General features: G+C 37.4%; 6 protein-coding genes across 6 annotated transcripts; 4 read left to right on the top strand and 2 right to left on the bottom strand.

Moving 5' to 3' along the window:
- Positions 1-345: 345 nt before the first annotated feature.
- On the top strand, positions 346-3,065 carry LOC116010986. The gene is made up of 3 exons (XM_031250475.1): positions 346-845; positions 1,138-2,341; positions 2,520-3,065. The coding sequence occupies exons 1-3, from the start codon at positions 346-348 to the stop codon at positions 3,063-3,065; spliced, it is 2,250 nt and encodes a 749-aa protein (XP_031106335.1).
- Positions 3,066-7,250: 4,185 nt separating this feature from the next.
- LOC116010521 (biotin carboxyl carrier protein of acetyl-CoA carboxylase-like) lies at positions 7,251-11,350 on the top strand. Its single transcript, XM_031249966.1, has 9 exons — positions 7,251-7,354; positions 7,598-7,777; positions 8,825-8,904; positions 9,566-9,625; positions 10,036-10,266; positions 10,346-10,408; positions 10,759-10,827; positions 10,982-11,027; positions 11,109-11,350. Exons 1-9 carry the CDS (start codon positions 7,345-7,347, stop codon positions 11,171-11,173), a joined length of 804 nt encoding a protein of 267 aa, XP_031105826.1. The 5' UTR covers positions 7,251-7,344; the 3' UTR covers positions 11,174-11,350.
- Positions 11,351-12,410: 1,060 nt separating this feature from the next.
- LOC116005041 (zinc finger CCCH domain-containing protein 39-like) lies at positions 12,411-13,952 on the top strand. The gene is made up of 2 exons (XM_031245267.1): positions 12,411-13,205; positions 13,509-13,952. Exons 1-2 carry the CDS (start codon positions 12,680-12,682, stop codon positions 13,703-13,705), a joined length of 723 nt encoding a protein of 240 aa, XP_031101127.1. The 5' UTR covers positions 12,411-12,679; the 3' UTR covers positions 13,706-13,952.
- On the bottom strand, positions 13,899-15,603 carry LOC116005033 (broad specificity amino-acid racemase RacX). Its single transcript, XM_031245256.1, has 2 exons — positions 14,591-15,603; positions 13,899-14,393 (listed from the first exon to the last, which is right to left on the bottom strand). The coding sequence occupies exons 1-2, from the start codon at positions 15,257-15,259 to the stop codon at positions 14,106-14,108; spliced, it is 957 nt and encodes a 318-aa protein (XP_031101116.1). The 5' UTR covers positions 15,260-15,603; the 3' UTR covers positions 13,899-14,105.
- An 876-nt stretch (positions 15,604-16,479) lies between these two features.
- On the bottom strand, positions 16,480-17,155 carry LOC116010985. The gene is made up of 2 exons (XM_031250474.1): positions 17,009-17,155; positions 16,480-16,746 (listed from the first exon to the last, which is right to left on the bottom strand). The coding sequence occupies exons 1-2, from the start codon at positions 17,153-17,155 to the stop codon at positions 16,480-16,482; spliced, it is 414 nt and encodes a 137-aa protein (XP_031106334.1).
- A 2,276-nt stretch (positions 17,156-19,431) lies between these two features.
- On the top strand, positions 19,432-21,167 carry LOC116010184 (F-box/kelch-repeat protein At5g15710-like). Its single transcript, XM_031249466.1, has one exon. It carries the CDS (start codon positions 19,681-19,683, stop codon positions 20,761-20,763), a length of 1,083 nt encoding a protein of 360 aa, XP_031105326.1. The 5' UTR covers positions 19,432-19,680; the 3' UTR covers positions 20,764-21,167.
- Positions 21,168-21,199: the final 32 nt, after the last annotated feature.

Below are 21,199 nucleotides of genomic sequence, written 5' to 3'. Positions count from 1 at the left end.
ACATTAAATACTTTGAAGGAAAGTAGACGTCCAAATATTATCTCTCAATATTTGGAAGCTGAAGCTAGGCTGAATACTTTATTAAGGCAAGAAGAAATTTTTTGGAAACAGAGATCCAAGCAATTATGGTTAAAGCATGGTGATTATAATACTAAATTTTTCCATCGTTCTGCATCGGCTCGGCGACGGAACAATCACCTTACGCGATTGCTGAATCCTGATGGAGTGTGGGTCGAAGGAAACGACTTGAATGTGGAGGTTCTCAGGTACTTTAATGATATCTTTTGTTCTACGGGTGCTAGCTCTGATTTATTTTCTCAGGTTCAATGTCGTGTAACTGCGGACATGAATTTTCAGCTTCTGGCTCCTTTTACTATTGAAGAGGTTAAAGCTGCACTCTTTGATATGGCTCCTAAGAAGGCCCCCGGTCCAGATGGTATGTCACCCTCCTTTTATCAGAATTTCTGGCCAATAGTTGGGCATGATTTATATATGTTTGTCTTACATTGCCTTAATACCTGTTCATTTTCTGACGGCCTAAACACTACGAATATTGTTCTAGTCCCTAAGAAAAAAGTGCCAGAAAAAGTTTCAGACTTGAGGCCGATTGCTTTATGTAATGTGGTTTATAAGGTCATGGCAAAAGTTTTGGCCAATCGCATGAAAGGAATTTTAGACACTATTATTTCACCCACGCAAAGTGCTTTTGTTCCAAATCGGTTGTTGTCTGATAATGTGATTGTTGCGGGTGAAGTAGGCCACTATTTGCGGAGGAAATGTAACTGGTCTGTGGGTTGGGCTGCATTAAAACTTGATATGGCTAAGGCTTACGATCGAATGGAGTGGTATTTTTTGGAAGGAATGTTAATTGCATTGGGTTTCGATCGTAAGTGGGTTGACTTATTAATGTTGTGTGTGTCTTATGTGTGCTATTCAATTCTGGTTAATGGAGACGCGGTGGGGTCTGTTAAACCTACTCGTGGGATTCGCCAATCCATTGTCTCCGTACCTATTTATTATGTGTGCGGAGGGTCTATCTATACTGTTACAAAGAGCTGAGGCACGTGGGGATATTCATGGTATTAGGATTGCTCGTGGAGCTCCTTCTGTCTCCCATTTATTCTTTGCGAATGACAGTTTGTTGTTTTTCAAGGACACCCAACAACAAGTGCAAAAGATTAAGAATTGTTTGGAGGAGTACTGTGCAGCCTCAGGGCAAGCTGTGAATTATGATAAATCCAATGTGATGTTCAGTACCAACACGCCAACAGATATGCGTTCCTTTGTAGCTGATTGCATGGGGGTGCAGGTGACTGAGGATCTTGGTAAATACTTGGGCTTGCCTTCTGTTTTGGGAAGGAATAAAACTGCCATTTTTCGATTTATTGAGCAAAGGATTCGAGAGAGAATTGGTGCTTGGCAACAGAAGCTTATATCGAAAGCCGGGAGGGAAGTGTTGATTAAAAGTATTGCACAAGCTCTTCCAATTTTTACCATGTCTGTATTCTTATTGCCGGGCCGTGTTTGTGATACAATTGAAAAAACTTTGAACCGATATTGGTGGAGTGGCAGCGAAGGCCGTCAGAAGGGAATCCATTGGTTAAGCTGGTCTCGTTTAAGTGTTCCTAAAAAGTGGGGAGGTTTGGGCTTTAAAAAAATTGATGAATTTAATATAGCACTTTTGGTCAAGCAAGGGTGGCGTCTACTGCTGAATCCAAATTCGTTGCTGAATCCAAATTCGTTAGGAAATAATCCTAGCTATATTTGGAGAAGTATTCTGGCCGGTCAACCAGTTCTAAAGTTAGGTGTTGCTCGTACGATTGGCGATGGTAAAGATACTAGAGTGTGGGGATGGCCTTGGTTGGCTGATTCGACTAATCCAATGCTGCAAACACCTAGGTTTGATATGCTAAATGATGCCACTGTTTCTGGATTATTAGATGAGCAAGGCAATTGGGATGAGGAGATCCTGCATGATTTATTTGAGACTGTTGATATAAGACGAATCCTTGCAACTCCAGTATCACTCCAATTTAAGGATACTTGGCGTTGGGTTGGGGACTTAAGAGGTATGTACTCGGTCAAAAATGGATATCAACTTCTTACTTCTCAATCCATGGCTGTCGAGTTGAATGTCGCTTTCTCTGCATGGGATAGGTTATGGAAGCTTCCAGTTCCTCCTCAAGTTAAAAATCTACTATGGAGGTGTGCTCGTAACATTGTTCCGGTTCGTGAAGTTCTTAAGCAAAAGCATGTGTACATTGGTGGTGGTTGTCCTTTATGTGCTAACGCGGTTGAGACAGTTGAACATTTATTCTGCATGTGCGAAGTTGCTAGTCAAGTTTGGGGGGTAAATGACGTGTTGCATGGGCGATCGTTATTGGAATTCATGCAAACCATTATTTGTTCGTCTGACGTGAATAATGCTGTGCGCTGCAATCTTTTGGGTTTTGTGGCTAGTACGTAATGATAGGGTCTGGAAGAATGTTATTACTAGAATTGAAAATATTAATTTGCAGATCCAGAGCTTACAACTCAACTGGATGGAATCATTTTTAAATCCCAATGTCAATGAACCTGTTAATATCCCCATTGTTTGGTTCCCCCCTCCTCAAGGATTTTTGAAGTGTAATGTTGATGCAGCGATATTTGATGATGGTGCAGGTTATGGAGCGGTTCTTCGTGATCATCAAGGAAGGTTTGTGGCAGCCAGGTGTGATCGTTTAACATCGGTTCGAGATCCTTTTTTGGCTGAAGCGCTAGCAGTTAAAGAAGCATTGTCTTGGATCAAGGAGGCTGGGCACATTAATATTATTGTTGAAACGGATTGTTTAAATTTTTGTCTTGCTTTTAATTCACGTACTTTAGACTGTTCGTATGTTGGTTTTATAGTTAAGCAATGCCTTTCTTTGGCAAATGACATTGGGAACATTTTAGTTCGCCATGTCAAGAGGTCAGCGAATCATGTGGCTCACGTGTTAGCACGGGCAACTGGTTCTTCGTCTGTCCTGGGTTCGTGGGTGTCTAACCCTCCTGATTGTATTGCTGAGTTGATGAGTTATTAATGCAAGTTTATTGCTTTTGGTTTCAAAAAAAAATGCGATTCATGTATAATACTCAGGGGACCAACTGTGAAATTTATTTTTTATTTTAAATAAGTTGAAGACTTATTTATAGGTAGTATACCAATGAACTTCCTATATATTAAAAATGAATAGTCTATATACTAAAAATGAACTTTTAGTATACTAAAAGTGAACCTTGTGTTAATAGTCCATCTTGTAAGGTACATAATTGTCCATGGTATAATGATTAGCATATCTTGTACGGAGTTCTACAACATGTACTTTCAAATCTCTCTAATATGTCGGGCAATAATAATTTATTTGTTCATGTTGGCTCTAATAAAAGATTTTGAGTATGTATGAATAGTGAATTAGAGTCTACATAATATTTTCCTATTGTAAGAGGTGTTTGCTGCAAAACGCAAGAGTGCTTTTATTAGTAGCAAAAAAAAAGAGTGAATGCCTTTTTGGGTCCTACTTTTATTGGCCAGTTTCCAATTTTAGTCCGCTTTTGTTATTTTTGCCACATTGAGTCCACATTTATTAGATGTGTTCCACTTTTGGTCCAGCGTTAAGTATTCCGTCAAATGACCGTCCAAAATAGGGATATTTTGGTCTTTTCATGCTTTGGTGGTCTGATCTCCTTTACTCTTTGCACTGTGATTTGGCTTTGAATGAGGAGTTCTTCAGGTTTCCTTCTCCAACGTGCCGAAACACTCAATGCCATCACCAGAGCAGCTCACTGTCTACAAGAATGCTCTGTGCAAGCTCCTGCTCAAGCTCAGGTAGGTACCTCATGCATATATATGTGTACCTGTTAATGTTTAGTTATTTACTTTCGATGAGGGAAATGGAGGACCAACCATCTAACGTTCATGACCACTTGACCAGACCAACTTCCTCCATGAGGTAATTAAGGTTTAATTTAATGAATATATTATAACCTAAACCTAGTTAATTATAATTTTGTATTTACAGCACGTTGGAATATAATCATGAAATATGTTTAAAATAAAATAATATTTTTTAAAATAGGTGTATTTTAATTTTTATTGAATGATTTAATTTTATATTTTCGGGTTTTGAGAAATTGAGAATGAGCTATATATGTTCTCGAATCCTTAAGAATGATTTTTTTAATCTTAAAAGAATAATGATATTTCCTATGTCTAATTTTACTCCTTATTATATAGTTATATTCATTAACTATTGTGAAATATTGACCGATCTTAGCTTACATAAAAAAAAAATCTACTTATTAATTAAATAGGAAAAGAACCACTCATATATTACCATATAAGAGCATCTCTACTGGTGCAAATTTTTTATGAGGTTTTTGTCTAGCCGAGTGGAAAGAGTGATTTTTTTTAAAATGCAACATGAGCACCCAATGTCCTCGACGGTGTGTGCAATGGTGTGCGCAAGTGTCTTTTTTTATTATTTTAGTACTACTAACTCTGTTACAATGCAGTATCTATTCATAACTACTTTCTTAACCCACCGAAGCACAAAGAGTCAATATCGCGTCCACTGAGACTCGAACCCACCCCTTCTATATAGGAGTGCAACCGGGTGCCAACTAAAAAATAAAATCTATGCAGTAACCTCTCTCACATAGTTATACCATGAACCCAAAATTTTCATACTAAATGTTCACTATTCAAATTGTGAACATTTAGTATGTAAATTGTGTATTATATTTTTATGGTGATCACAAAATTGAATTTATTTAGTGTATATATTTTTTTAATACCACAATTTCCATCTATTCACACATATACATATATGTGTGCACATTAGATATATAGCATTTAGTACACATGAACAATACAAAAATATATATAGATGAATTAACAGAGGAAAATGAATAAAAATGAAGACGGAGGATAATAATGTAAAAATAATGGGTCAAGGAGCAGCAGACATGGGAAAAGGAGCGGTGAACTTAGCCAGAGGTGCAACCATGGGTGCAGCAAACGTGGCCCAAGCTGCGGCAGATGCAGTTAACATTAATACTTTTGGCACCATAGCTTCCACCCTCCAAACCTCCAAATCATATCCATCTATCTAGTAACTATGCCACACTAACAGGAATTAAGCCTATACACATCAGCAAGATCAATTATATTCTCAGATAGTAATTGTGAGTTTCTCTTGTATCTAAAACAAAGGGACTAAGTCTATTATCCATTTTACAGTGGTTGTAATTAACTAATAGTGGCAACCTTTAATTAGAAGGTTATTATGTTTTTGTGTTTTTAAATTTTATAAGTTTTTATCTTTGTTTTTTCTTCTTATTTTTGTATTTGTTAGGAAGAGATTCAATAAATTCTTGTAAGTAAAATGTATTGAAATAGTTATGTAACATGAAAGAGAAGAACGAAGTTTTGAGAGCAATGGTGGCATGGATTATTTGTTCAATCTTATTCTTCATTTTCTATGTTTTCCCCTTTTAGAGAATTTTTTTAATATAATATTAGCTTGGAGTTTGTGGTATAAATAAATAATAAAAACTAACTAACATTCCTTTTATCTACTTATCTATGTTCTTATAAATAATTTGTGCATTCAACAAAGTGCTGTAAGTGTATCATGCAATCATTCATTTTGGTTAACTTTTTGGCCAAGTGGAAGAGTTAGGAATAAATTTAAATATTTTCAATATAATAATTTTTTGTGGATCATTAGGATACAAAATCTTCACATACCTTTTAGACTTGGCCTACACAAGTTAATATTAAAGCACACCCCAAAAAAGTTATATAGGCTCATTCATGTGTACTCATATCATATGCTTGTAATTCACTTTTTAAAACCATATCATAGATTATTTTTCATCATATATGATGGAGAAATTGAACTTAGATTCAATCACGCTTAGTGCAGAGATTAAGACATGAAACAGTCAAATGAAGCAAAGGTTAGGCCTAAAAAGGACAAAGGTTGGGGCCTACTGGGCTAGAGGCGGAAGGCTTGAAGCTAGAGGCAAGAGGTTGAGATGATAGGTAGACTAAGGGAGGATGGGGTAGAACACGGGGCGCAGGATCACACGATGCGCACGACCCCTTTGCATGAATCGCGTGCTCACATGGTACCCTTTGCGGACCATGTGGGATTAGGCCATAATTGTGTGGCAGGCGTGCATGAAGTCGCAAGCGGTCTACGCTTACTTTGTCCCATCTAGGCATCATGTGAAGAATGTGGGAATAATTGCTTGGCATGTTTCATGTCCCGAAACTTTTAGTAAGAAATAATAGCTCTCTAAAGCGTATAAAAATTAAAAAGTCAACTATAGTTTCAATTCAAGATGTCTCATTTTGAAATCAATTACATAGTACTTGTGTATTAGTTTGAAAGTTTTGTACTCTTTATTGATAAAAGTATAATTTCAAGAGACCAAAAATGTATGAGCTACTCAATATCTCATTATCAAATCATGTGTTCTTACCAATCCTATGCACTTTAATTTCTCAATTTTGTAATGGGCTTGGACCAAAACAACCTCATTTGTTGTAGTTTTTTGAGGCGATGTAGAAGAGAAAAAGAAGTGAGAAGATGAAAAAAGGGAAAATTTGGCCCTGTTTGGTGAATGACTATTAGCTAATATTTGTTAGGTAATTAGGTTAGAATGGTATAACTAGTTGATAATATTAGCTGATTGTAAAAATGTGTTTGGTAAATTAGCTGTTTGGTATAATTTCTTTTCTCAAAAAGCTTATTAACCATACACTTATATTGTTTTTTATAACGAAGTCAAACAATTAATAGTAGTCAAATAAATCAAAATTGGCTGATAAGCTACTATTTTACCAAACAGGGCCAAATTCTGATAGTAAAAAAAATTAAAAAAATTAAAGGTTATTACGCTCCTTCATTGGTGCACACGTCCATGTCTGAGCAAGTTTCCCTGCTTCCATCCAAAAGTGAACCCCACTCAAAAATCACAGAAGAAAAAACTAGCCTAAAATAATCCTCCTTTCCCATTAAATAAAAAAACAATCATAATTTTTTCTTTATAAAAAATTATTCAAAAATTACAAATGTTATTGCTCTAAGATGCAAGATGGATATAACGAAACCGACTAAACCCTAATCATGACGTGGGCCTTTTGGAAAGAAATAATAATAATAATAATAATAATAAAGAAATATAAATAGCAATAAAAGAAAGAAATGAAATTCGAAACAGTGCACCTTTATCGTGTCTAGCATTTCGGTTCTCGTCGCCTGCGAGCAGAGCTTCAAACTTTACCAGAAAATTTGCAGCCCAAACTCTCCAATGGCTGCATGTAAGTTTTCACACTCTCTCCGTTGCCGATAACACTTATTTTTGCTGTTGCAAATTTAAATTTCGAATATCTAATTTAATCACATTTAAATACAATGCTAGATTATATATTGCCTTGTCTTGACGAATAAGTTTAATTTTTTGTTCAGAGTTCCGGTGGGTAGTAATTCAATGTTCTTTTGATAATTCATCTGTAATTAAATCTTTAATTTTGCTGATTTTGGAACCTTTTTCTTTCCGCCAGGCAGTTTAGGGGCTTCAAGTTTTAAGATAAGACATCTAAGTTTGGGTTATGGTGGACCCAAAGTGACTAGATCGTCTGGTGTAAAAACAAGGTCTTTGGTTGGGTATAATGGTCTGGTAATATCCCCCAATACAAAGAAACCATTGATTAGGCGGTGGTGTTTGGGTTCTGAAGCTCAATGTAAGTAATTTTTGGTTTGGATCACTATATTTATTTGGCTGCATGCAATGCTGCTTTTTGAATAGTTTGAAGGGTGCCATTGAATCTTGTATTCTCTGTTCTTAAAATTTGAATGGTGTAAGTGTGTTCATTCTCTCTATCAGTTGCCTAGTCTCATCATTTTTGAGTAACGAGGGAAACCCGTGGCCTACCTGAGGGTGTGCACTGGATAAACCCTGCTATGTGACCCTAGTCGGCAAAGGCTAACTAGTCTAGGTTGTCCATAGTTGACTCTTAAAACTAAGAAGGCCAATAGGCAACAACTTGACTAACTTGGCTGGAGTTGTTCCCTTCATCATTTGAATAAGGGCTACTTGTCAAGCTTTGTCTACTACTTTCTGCTGCATTCTAGAAAGAAATGAACTTTTAACAAGATTTATCCATGAGTTATTGGCTTATTGCGCTCATCACTGGTTTAATGCAACGACTGCTCTGGCATAATTATGCAATTTTTCACTTGTCATCTGATTACATTTTTAGAGCATACAAATACCTTTAGTCACAACACAACACAACACATCAACATCCCAACCCAAGAAATAAATGTTAATTATGTTTTGTTAATGCAGTGACCGAATGCAAACGTGGAATTTCTTATGCTTACTGCTGTTCAAATGACTTGTGCGAAGTTCTCAGACATCATTTCATATGCCTGTTGCTTTCTTTTTTCCATTGGCATACATTGTAATCGTATTTCATTACTGCACCAACCATCAGGAAATTTACTAAAATTTCAGTTGGGAGGTGACTCCTACTGGCTAACATACAACATAGACATTAAACTTTGGAAACGCATGCTTTCAAGTTCATACTGCTCGTATAAAGTTTAGTGCGCAGTTTGAGTTTGCTGTGTCCAATAACAGTTTCTAGCCTTTGTTTATCTTAGCCATTTTTCCTCACCACTTGTTATGTGAATGAATACTATAGACTGCAAGTGTATTATACTAAGAATGATGAATGATGAAATGAAAATGCAAGAAATCTGATTTTGTTTCTGTTCAAATACAGCTAGTTCAAGTTTAGATGGAAATCTCGAGAAGGCCATTTCTTCTGATGGAGCTAGCCCACTGGTTCCAAATTCAAATGATGTAAGCATCTTGTATTGCTACCAAATTTTTAAGGAGAGAAATTTGTATATCTTACAAATCCTTCACTCATAAAATTGTAACTGACTAGCTGAAAATCAAAGAGAAACAGTATCACCTCTGTAATTATCTTTTCTAATCCTTCATTCACGTGGAAACTGACTCTCTCCTGGTGCTTCAAGCTCTCAACTCTGAAGGGGGAGACTCTTCTTTTGATTTAGTTGTTCTTGATGTTAAAGAAATGTTGAATCACTTTTCCCATGCATTTCATTCTTTTGTTAAATATACCACGAACCGGACGGCCCACGTGATAGCTCAGGAGTCCAGTTCTATGACGGTTTTACGGAGTGGTTTTCTTCCCCTCCTTCATTCATTTGTAGTACTTTGTATTCGGGATCTTAGTTAATGAATTCCCCTCTTTATTCTAATCCTGGTACTTTATTCAAGGTTTTGCAACTTTTGATATTTGGTTTATATCTCAGTCTATGCTATTCTGCAATTTTTATGCAGTTGGGATCTTCAATAAGTTTAATTGGTGATGCACTCAACTTCAAGCAAATAATATACAATTTGCAATCGTCACCACATAAAGAACCTTTACTTATCTACACATTGCCATATGTGCACACACAATTTGTTTAATTTTCATATTTTTGTTTTACAGGTTGAATCATTCCTGGCAGAATTGTGTGATACAACCTCAATTGCAGAAATTGAACTAAAAGTATGCCTGTCTAAATCTTGTTTAATCATACTTTACTAAGGATTTCCTCATTCTGGTCTATGCCTATTTGTAGTTCCTAATATTTATTCAGATTCATCCTCTATGAAGGGATGAAGCTAGTTTCTTGCCCACGGGGCATAGCTCAATGGTCAAAAGGTTGAGTGTGGGTGTAGTGACCCAGCAAATACCCGGGTTCGATTCCTCAATTGGGGGGGGGGGGGGGGATCTCAGCTTTGGGGCAAACAGCAAGCACTCAAACCCTGCTTCACTGAGGCACATCCCCCAATTTACCTCCTCTCACAATCCCCGGGGTTAGGGGGGTAAGGAGCCCTCAGGTTTAGGGTTTAAACCTATGAAGCTAGTTTCTTTTGTTATCTACTTTCAATACACCTTTATTTTGTATTTTTCAGCTTGGTGATTTCCAGTTATATGTGATGAGGAACTTAAATGGTCACATTACAACTTCACATCCTCCAATTTCTGTTCCTGTTAGTTCCCCCCAAAACTTTGAGATGCCTAGTTCAAATGGCTCTGCTCCTGCACCATCTCTAGCCATCACGAAATTAGCATCATCAGATGGGATTGGGACATTGCTTGATAAAGCTGCAGATGAAGGTTTAGTGATAATTCGATCCCCTAGGGTGAGAGTTCGCTATGAATATTTTTCTGCAAATTGTACCCATATCTTCCTGGCACTAAAAGTTTTTGTGCAATGCACAGGTTGGCTTTTTCAGGAGATCTAGGACTATTAAGGGAAAGCGTGCACCTCCATCTTGTAAAGAGGTATCCGCCTTCTTATTTTAATTTTTCCTTGCATATATAGGGAGCTAATACAATGCCTTTTTGCCAAAAAAAAAAAAAAAAAGGGACACGAGGTGTTCTTGGATAGTGAAATCTTTGAAACATTCCTTATTGAACTTTGGCGACTGGTTTCTTAAAATCCATTCCAGCTTAAACAATATCTCAACTATCTCTTTTTCTTGTCCTCTTTTCTGTAATCTCTGCTTGTAGAAGCATTGCATGATATACACTACAATTGTCCATGCCGAGTTGTATGACTGTATGACCTCTCAAGTCTCGAGTTCTCTGTTCCGGGTATAAACTCTATAACCTTTATTACCACTTATTAACAGAAGCAACAAGTGAAGGAAGGCCAAGTAATCTGCTACATTGAACAACTTGGCGGGGAGCTCCCTGTTGAGGTTGGACTTTTATTTAAACATATTTTGCCTATTGAGTTGGATTATGTCGAGAATTATAATACAATGTTATCTATTCCCTTTTCTTTTCAGTAGTAAATAATCATGCCTTACAACTAATTCACTCGTTTCTATTATGCCTCAAAATTTCTTCCAGTCTGAAGTATCCGGGGAGGTCATCAAAGTATTGCTAGAGGACGGAGGTATGCTTCTTAGTTGTTTCATAATAATACTCGTATGCCCCGTTGCTTTGTTATGCAATGTTACTCGTTTTGATTCAACAGCTCCAGTTGGATATGGTGATCCTATAATCTCGATTCTTCCTTCTTTCCCTGGCATTAAAATTTAAAAGCCTCCGCAGATGAAGTGAGTTCAGGCATGGAGTTTTCTGGCGTTGTAAAAAGCGGGGTTTTCCTTATTTTGCAGATTATGACATAACAAATGCTGCCTATGACATTTGTATTGTTTTTTGAAGCTTCTCATTTTGTTTATAATCAAACTGCAGAGTTTATTAGTTTCCTCATTATTTTTGATATTTTATGTTTTTGATTCAACAGTGTTTTAAGCTATAGAACTGTTTGATCCCGTAGGACGAGTTAGGTAGTCTCCAATGTCTTGTGATTTTATGCTAAGCACCAATAATAATAATAATAATGTTCAAATAGGTCTTTAAGAACTTTAAAAAATTACCTTAGTTTCTTTTGTTGGATCATCTAACTTAAAAAAAATTACCTTAGTTCCTTGTTCACAAAAGACGAAATTTCTTTATCCCGTGGTTCCTACACCTTGGTGAGTTGGTGTGGTAAGATAGTGAATAGGGCTGTTAACGAATCGAACATAAACGAACAAAAGTTGTTCGTGTTCGTTTATTAAGGATTTTTGAGTGTTCGTGTTCGTGTTCGTTTGTTAAGGTTTTTGAAAATCCTGTTCGTGTTCGTTTGTTAAGCGTTCATTAGTGTTTGTTAACATTTGTGAACACGTTCGCAATGTTAACGAACGCGTTCACAAACATGTTCATGAACATGTTTGTTAACAATCAAGTTCATGAACACAATGAATAACCAAACACCTGCATATGTTCACGATCATAATTCATTTGTGAACAACACGTAATCTACGTTCACGAACATTATATATATATATATATATATATATATATATATATATATATTCGCAAACATTATTAACGAACACTAAACGAGCTTGTTCACGATCTTTTAGCAAACGAGCTTATCACTTGTTTTTAGATTTTGTTTGTTTATGAACCAAGCTCTAAATTTTGTTTGTAACTAACATAAACGGACGCTTATTAAACACGAGCACGAATAGTTTGTCGAAAGCTCTATTCGCTAACACTCTTAATAATGAATGCTTGAATGAGTAAACTATAGTGACTCAGCATCCCATCAAGTGAGATAATCGATCTCTAATGTTGATAAGGTGTCCATCACATTGAGTCTAACTCTTACATTGTAGTTGCTAGGGTTTAGCATATCATTCATGTGTTACCAGAACTCCACAAGATAGGGATGTGGGTTTTTTAATTTAATTTCACTCCGTATTTAAATACATTTAAAATAATTTGTAATAGAGATAACCCTTACAATTACATTTTTTTGTGTACAATTCAGTGATTTATTTGAGCATTATTACAACTCAAAAAAAGCGCATTGTACGGAGCAGCTCTGTATATAGTACATTATTGACGGATTTTCACACGGATTGACGCCTTTGTAAAAGTCAAGTCATCTGGCGCATTTCGTCGAACATTTGGTGCTCACCTCTCGTGGCGATTTGAAGTTTCAGGCGCGGGAAATCATAGGTCAAGAATCTGTAACTTTCGTCTGGCCTAGAAATGGGAGATGATGAATCTCGCAAAAAACCCAGATCCTCTGAAATGCATCATCTTCCAGTTCCTAGTTCGGATGCGGGCATGCGTTTGGATGCACAAGAAGCATGTCGGCGCTTTAGCAGGGGCCAATGCATAAAGGGTGAACTATGCCGTTACGCGCACGTTATCGGGAATGTCAGGGAAACTGAAGGCGAGAGAGGCCATTGGGCAGTGAGTCAGAGGAGAACCGAAAGAGTGAATTTCTGTCAGTTTTTCCTTGGTGGTCAGCCATGTCCGTACGGTAGCAAGTGCCGTTTTCTTCATGAAACTAGCGGAAACCTGGGTGACTCCGACTTCAGGGAGACCTCTGCCATATGCATTGCAACTAACAACGACGGACGCAGACCGAAGAGACAAACAAATGATCCTCGAGTGCGTCAGAATCAGAACACCAATCCGATCTGGGCGAAGACAAAGCTTTGTTTAATGTGGGAGAAAATGGGCCGCTGCTGGTATGGTTCCACCTGCACCTATGCTCATGGAAATGCAGGTATCTGGTAACACCTTTCTAATTGTTTTTGATTTTTTGGAGCTATTGAAAAACCCGCCCGAGAGTGTCGCTTTTACCGAGAGTCGAAGGCTGCTAGGTCAATAGGTCTATTCTAATGACTGGGGTGAGATTGTTCTGTATCTAGAAATCCACAATCACTATCGGAAAAGGAGTGTGCATTAGGTCAATAAGTCCTCATATTGGATGGGGTTGACACTTAATTCTCTGTTATAATGCCTTAATCTTTGTTGAGTTGAAGAGTTTGTGAACCTTTGGTGCCTGACTGCCTGTTAATCTGGATAGAATTGCGCAATGTTGATTACCCAAATCCACTGGACTCTTCAAGAGGCCATGATCAAGATACTGCATCAAACAATACAGAATCTGGGACTGTACAGCATGGCAAGCAGTTCATGTTCAAGTGGACAGATGTCAAGAAGATCAGCCAAGTCTATGCTGACTGGATTGATGATGATGCATCAGGCCAAGATGGTAACTAACTCAGATTAAGTACAGCATGGCAAGCAGTTCTTGTTCTTTAGGCAGTAGGGATATTTGTATTTGCCTGCACTGCATTTTTTTTTGTCTTTTGGCATTAGGCAGGCACTTAAAAGCTGCTTCAAGTCTTGACATATGCTGTTTTCCTTGTTGCATAGAATCTGTATATAATTGGGGGGTAAACCTAAACACCAATACTTGAAGGGGAATGAATTCATACAAATGAAAATAGTTTTTGCTTCTTGACAATCAACAAAGTGTTCACTTTGTCTGACACAACTTTAGCTCTATGGGCTTCACTGATGCTATTAACACTTTGTTTCAATATCTTACATTTTAAATAAACAGCATTACTTTACACCCACTCCACAATTGCTCCAAAACTATTATCATCTCTGCACACTAGGCTTCTTTACATCTTTCAGCAGACAGTGCGTATTTAACAGTTGAGCGTGCCAATGCATCCAGTGGGTCGATGCATTTCTTGAGCAGGGGATCATCCGGAGGCAAAACTTGGCGCATGTCATCTGAGGCGATTATCACAGTGTTGACAGCTCTCACTAAGAGCACCTGTAACGCGATTCTGAATAGGTTCTGTGCCCCTTCTATGTCCTTTCTGGTTAGGGCTTCCACTGCAGGGATAATTGTGTGTTCTATGGTTGCCTTATCTGGTACTACAACCTCAAAACCCTACAGGATTACTAAAAAAATTTCAGCAACCCTTCAACAATTATACCTTGACTAGACCATAAAACCAGTGATTATAGTTACCAGAACAACTAAACAAAAATTTGTCAACGATTACTATAAATTCTCGATCAAATGCTTCTGCATATCAGAAACAAGTATTCATCATTATTCAGTGCAAATAATGGGGGGCTTGCTACCTCACTTTGAAGCTTTTGCTGGTAAAAAGCAGCAGTGAGATCAGTATTGGTAGCGAGGACGCCAATGCGCAGAGGGCTTCCTGCTTCAAGAGGCCTGAGTTTAGCTTCCTTGAGCTCCTTGGCTACACACTCACCCATATGCAGAAAACAAATCGAGGATCCAGCTGCAACATCCTCGTACCATGAATGTGCAATGTGACACGGCATAACAATGCACCGCGCTCCAGACCTCTCAAGAAACATCCTTTTACGCCTCAAACTGTCTACGATTGAGGTGTGATCCCTCTTAGGTTGCCTACTACCGGTAAGGAAAGGGAGTGAACTCCTTTCATAGGACAACATCTCCTTGCTCAGCAGTGGATCAGAGCAGAGGACAAAAGGGAAACCATTTTCCCCATCGCATTTCGCAAGCTTGTTAACAAAATTCAGAGTTGAATCCACAGACACTCCTCCAATGATCCCTACAGCATTATTTTGTTGAGTGAGCAGAGCCTCACCGCCACTACGATCTGCATCTGAGGGAAAACTCTTGCTGGAGTTGTTTATACTACCACTTTGTTCAGTTTTGGGCACAATTGAAAAAGGAGACATGGCAACAACTTGCCATCTCCTTCTTCTAACCTCACTCCTCTTGCAACCCACCATATGTGAATGGAAAGACATTGCCATGCTCACAACTAAACCTAATTCCCAAATCTCACAGATTAACTTTTCTGTACAAGAAAACCAATTCCAATTTCAGTTACCTCCTTCAAGATGCTCCTTGGAAGATGCCAACACCAGAGGTGTTCGTTCAAGAATCCCAAATTTCAACTCAAATCCTAAGTATAAACCCTAAATTTCACAATTGTGGGGCAGTAGAAGCAGAGGGTACACCTAAAAAAACTGCAGACTTTGCTGCAAAAACTAGAAACAAGGAAAATCCACCACAGTAACTCAGTAAAATACTGAAAACCCAGTATCTGTATGTACTGATTCAAGAAGGTTCTATAGCCAAAATAATAATAATAATAATAACAGTAACTAATCACTTAAAAATGAAAGATGAAGATCAAAAGAAGAAATTATGGAAAAGCAAGTGGGGGTGGGCTCCAAAAATGCAACAGCCAATTACAGCAGAGACTGGGGAGACTTGGTGTAAAAAGGAATCTTTTTGCCACGTTTAATCAGTCGTTACAGAAAAGACTACTTTCTGTAACAAGTAACTAGAAGACAAAAATCCTTGTTCATCACTTGTTCTTCACTACCACTGCTTCTCAGCATGGTGAATGCTTTATTGTTGGACTTGGGACATCATTTATGGGCCTTTGGTTTGCACATCCTACTATGGCCAATGGTCCAACTTGTGTTCAAACCCAACTAAAATTAGCCCAACCTTAGGTTCCAAATTTGACTCCCGATGACAGCGGCCTATTGACCTTCTTAGTTTGAATCAATCAGTTATATACAATTTAGGTATGTTTACAGTTTACCTCATTGTGCTTCTTTGCTGACTATAGTCACAAGGTAAGGTTCACCCAATATACAACTTCAAGTAGAGACTTCAAATTTCCCTCATCATTAAAAAAAAAAAAAAAACAGAAGAAGAAGAAGCAATTACAATGCATAATAATGTGCCAAGTAGTGCTATGCCAATTTATACCGGATATAGTCATCCTTGGTGTGGCTGGTAGACAGTATTTGATGTAGATCAAATAACATATAAGATTGTACTCGGTAAACGGGAGAAGAATGGTATGATACCAAATGAGAATATTGATTTTTGTTTATTAAAATTGAGCTAATAGCAGCAGGACAAACTAATTGTTTTAATGTTACATTGTACGGTATTGTGAACATTCCTTGAGAATTATTTAAAGATTAAGTGTTTTTTTTTTTTGAAAGTATGATCAACTGTATTTGTGCTTTCTTTTACTAAAGATTCCAAGTGTGCGGAAGAGCTTTCTCACATCCTTTCTGATTGAAAAGAAAGCAGAAACCAAAGCAACAAACATTGTTGGGAATATTAACACACTTCTTGAAGCATCTTTGCCAAAGATTGCTTGTTTCTTGACACCCCAAATGATAAGCAGCAACCCAAAGAGGCTAAGCCTCCCTGACTTCTTAATCACACCCAAGACTGCCCCAGCAACACACAAGTAACTCCCTGCCAAAATCTGGTTTCAACAAAATACCACAAACGCAATTACTTAAGGTTACATTCTGTCTGACATAATAATTAGCTCTTAAGTCAGCCGATAACTAAACGTGATAGATGTGTGAGAGTTACGCAACATTTTGCCTGACATAATCAACTGTTAAGTCAGTCGATAACGTACTAAACATGATGCGTGAGAGTTATATTTTGTTTGACATAATTAACTGTTAAGCCAGTAAATAGCTAAATTTTATGCACAAGAGTTAAAGAAGTAGACACACCTCTAGATGATTGAGGCCCAATGTTGGAAGGGTTTGTTTGGAGTTGATGAAGTTATGGATATGGAGAAGGTTGTCATAGCTTGGGATGGGCTTCTTGTTGACAAGAGCTTTTGCCATGGCTCCTGGATAGAGAAGTGGCTTTACCATAGCTGCAGGGAGGATTTCACTGCCAAATAATTGATATAATGTGACTTCTATAGGTGTTTTGCATGTGCCAATTCTGCATTGGAATCTGCAATATCAAAACCTCAAACTTTCAAAACACTCAATTCAAACACATACTACAAATCCGTTGAAACTATTTCAAGCTATAAATAATATATGAAATATTATATATATATATATATACATGCACACTGTTTAGTGAGTATTGTGATTTTAATGTTACTCAAACACGTGATGGGTATTATTTTACGTGTTCAAACTTGATTATTAACTATCCAAACCTATTAAGCAGAGCTGGGTATCTAATTTATTTGACCCATTAGCATTCCTAATTTCGTCAAATAGATTTAGGTTTACATAATTGAAGAGTGGTATAACATATGCAAGATACAATTAAGATTAACTAAGATAAAAAAATATGAGTATCTTAATTATAAGGTAAAAGGTGAGAAATCATTACCTGAAAAGAGGAACCTGCAAAATAATGACAAGAAAATAAATTCGAGATGCGATGCGAGAGACGAATTTTGCGTGTTTCTTAGAAGATGAAGCCATGGCAAAAAAATGTAATATCTATCTATCTTAATGAAAGAAAAAAGTATAATTATTATTGGCATTCTTAGCATATGCAAGATACAATTAAGAAGATTAAAGAGTATGAGTATCTTAATTATATGGTAAAAGGTGAGAAATTATTACCTGAAAAGAGGAACCTGCAAAATAATGACAAGAAAATAAATTTGAGATGCGATCCGAGATACAAATTTTGCCCGTTTCTTAGAAGACCACGCCATATCAAAAAATAGTACTATCAATCTATCTATCTCAATGAAAGGGAAATGTATAATAAAAAAACATTTATTAGAATACCTAATACATAAAATTAATCTTAGAATTTTACAATTTGTATAAACTTTTAGGCAATCCGATTACCTTATGCAACCACAGCAACGTTGTGGAAATTTATAATAACACGACAACCACGTAGCGAACAAAACTTTATTTTTTATGTATGATTTACAAATTATTAGACAAATTTATTTAGTATATACTTTCAAATAATGATTAGTTGATTACGAATTTCTCTTATTAAAAAAAAACGTTAAAGAAGACAGAGAAGAAGAATGAATTAATTTAAATAATACGAATTCATAGGTTGAAAGAAAGACAAAAGGTAATTTGTACGCACTAAATTAATTTCATATTGTCTCACAGACTCATCTAACGGGCGTTGAACCCACTAATATTGGATTAGATTAACTTTAGGAAATATTACACTTCTCATTTTTAAGTTATAGAATAATTATGGAATTCGTCTTAAGGGTTGGATTTGCTCACTTTTTGTCTTTAAGCTATTATTAGTGTTGTATTTTTTGTCTCTTTACTAACAAAACAGTAAGAACAAAAAATGAGTACGAAAAATTAACTTAAAGACGAAAAGTAAGTACGAGAAGTTAGCTTAAGAACGAAAAGTGCAACGCCAATTATAGTTTAGGGGTGAAAAGTGAGCAAGATCAACACTTATGGACCAATTATGTTCTACAATTATCCTATAATTTAGGGACGAAAATGTAATTTTTCATTAGTTTTATCTCACATGAGGTAGATACCATTACCAAGGCTAGAAATAGGAATAGTTGATATATATATATATATATATATATATATATATATATTGATCTGGAAGATCTGATGAATGAGAAATCAAATAAAAATGAACGTGATCATTTTCATAAATATTGGCTCTGTTTGGTAAATAATCAGCCTATCAGCCAATTTTAGCTTATTTGACCACTATTAGTTATTTGGTTAATAAACTTTTTGTAACTCCAAAATGCTAAAATTCAAAAGGCTACTCAAAGTAGCATTTTCAATTAGCTTTTTGAGAAAAGAAATTATACCAAACAGCTATCAGCTAACAGCTAATCTATCAAACAACTTTCTACAATCAGCTAATGTTATCAAGAAACATACTTTCTAATCCAAACAGCCAACCCAATCAGCTAACAACCATTTACCAAACAGGTCATTATAATTTTTAAAATAAGATCTACTAGATCAATAGTTTAGATTTGTCTATGGTTCTCAGTCTTCTCACCTTATTAAGGACCTCTCTCTCTCTCTATATATATATATATATATATTAAAAAATTGGGAGGCAGAAGAAAACGGCGTAGTGCATCGTCTGTTTGGCCTTTGGGGTGTTCAAAGTTCCAAGAAGCGTTTCGCAGACAGAACAAAAGTGGAATCTTATTTGAAAATCTAATCTGAGGGTCACATGTTATGCAAGTTACATTTCGGCTGATGTGGGTCACACTTCCCTAGGACAAATCATTATTCATCATTCATCCCATCAACAATTATTGTCAACTTGCAGCCTGCAACAAAATTCTGTTGCATTGCAACTCCAACGTTGTATTCTCAATTCTTAAACTTAAACTATGCTGCTGCTAAGCTAATTAAAAACCTTAGACCACCACCATTGATGTTTTCTCAATTCTGGTGATATGTGGAGCACCCTTCCTTCTGATCCCCTATCTGTCATCTTCTCTTATCTCTCCCCGGATTGTTTAGCCCGGGCCAAGTCCGTCTGCAAGAACTGGTGCGCCTGTGCCAACTCTGCCGCTGCAGCCCCGCCACCAGAGGGGCGGCAGACTCAGCCGCCATGGTTCATTGCTTTGCCCACGCGCTTCCAGAAGCTCGTCTGTTACGCTCATAACCCACTCCATAACTACTGGCACACATTACCGCTGGATTTCATTTCATATCCATTTCGCCCTGTGGCTTCCCCTGGGGGAGGTCTAGTGCTACTACGCCTTGCTAGTAGCACCACCCTTCAGCTAGCCATCTGCAATCCTTTCACCAGACAGCTCCGCCACCTTCCCATGCTAAACACCGCAAGAACTAACCCTGCAGTCGGGGTGATAGAGTCCCCCAATTCGAGCTATAGAATCTACGTGGCCGGAGGGATGTCGGAGGCAGCATCATACGTTCCAACGTTGGAGATGTACGAATCGGGTGGCGACAAGTGGAGGGTGATTGGAGCAATGCCAGTGGAATACGCTGTGAGGCTGACAGTGTGGACTGCGAATGAGAGTGTGCATAGCAATGGAGTTCTGTACTGGATCACTTCAGCCCGGGCCTATAGCATAATGGGATTTGAAGTTGAGACTAAAAAATGGAGACAGTTGAGTGTACCAATGGGTGACAGGCTTGAATTTGCAGCATTATTGGTGACAAGAAAGGGACAGCTGAGAGTTGTGGGGGGTGGGGGAGGGGTATGGGTGTGGGAGCTTGGGGAAGATGATAAGTGGAGTGTGATTGAGACAGTGCCATTGGAGTTGGGAATGAGATTGTTGGGAGGGAATGGAAGTTGGGGAAATGTTAAGTGTGTAGGGGGGATTGATGGGGGGGCAGTTTATTTGTATAGGGACGTGGGAGAAGGAATGGTGGTTTGGAGGGGATGTGTGGAGAATGGTGGATGGCAATGGTGTTGGGTTGAAGGGTGTAGTTCAGTAAGGGAAAACCAGTTGCACAACTTCCCCATCAAAGGGCTATTATTGCATCCCAATCTCGGCCTTTGTGCATAAACACCGTCGAGAGTTCAAACTTGTGTGTAAGCAGCAATGTCTTTAGGAGAGCTGCTCTAAATGAGATCCGACTGAATCTTGATTGGATTAGTCTCAACTCGCAGGATGTGAATACCTGCGTAGTACAGCAAAAAGAAAAGCCAGAATAACCTCAAAACTATATATTTGTTGTAATAATAACATGAGTGAGATTTTGTTTTAGATTCCCGATACGAGTATCTTACCATTTACAAGTTACATTCCTTGTTGCAAAACCTCCCCATCAAAGGGCTATTGTTGCATCCCAATCTCGACCTTTGTACATAAACCGTCGAGAGTTAAAACTTGTATTGTAAAAGCAAGAATGTATTTAGGAGAGCTATTCTAAATGAGATCTGACTGAGTTCTGATTGGAGTAGTCTCAACTCACGAGATGTGAATATCTGTGTAGTATGAA

Source organism: Ipomoea triloba, chromosome 2 (genome assembly GCF_003576645.1).
Source record: "Ipomoea triloba cultivar NCNSP0323 chromosome 2, ASM357664v1".
Classification (NCBI taxonomy): domain Eukaryota; kingdom Viridiplantae; phylum Streptophyta; class Magnoliopsida; order Solanales; family Convolvulaceae; genus Ipomoea; species Ipomoea triloba.
This window is presented reverse-complemented; position numbering and strand designations above follow the sequence as displayed.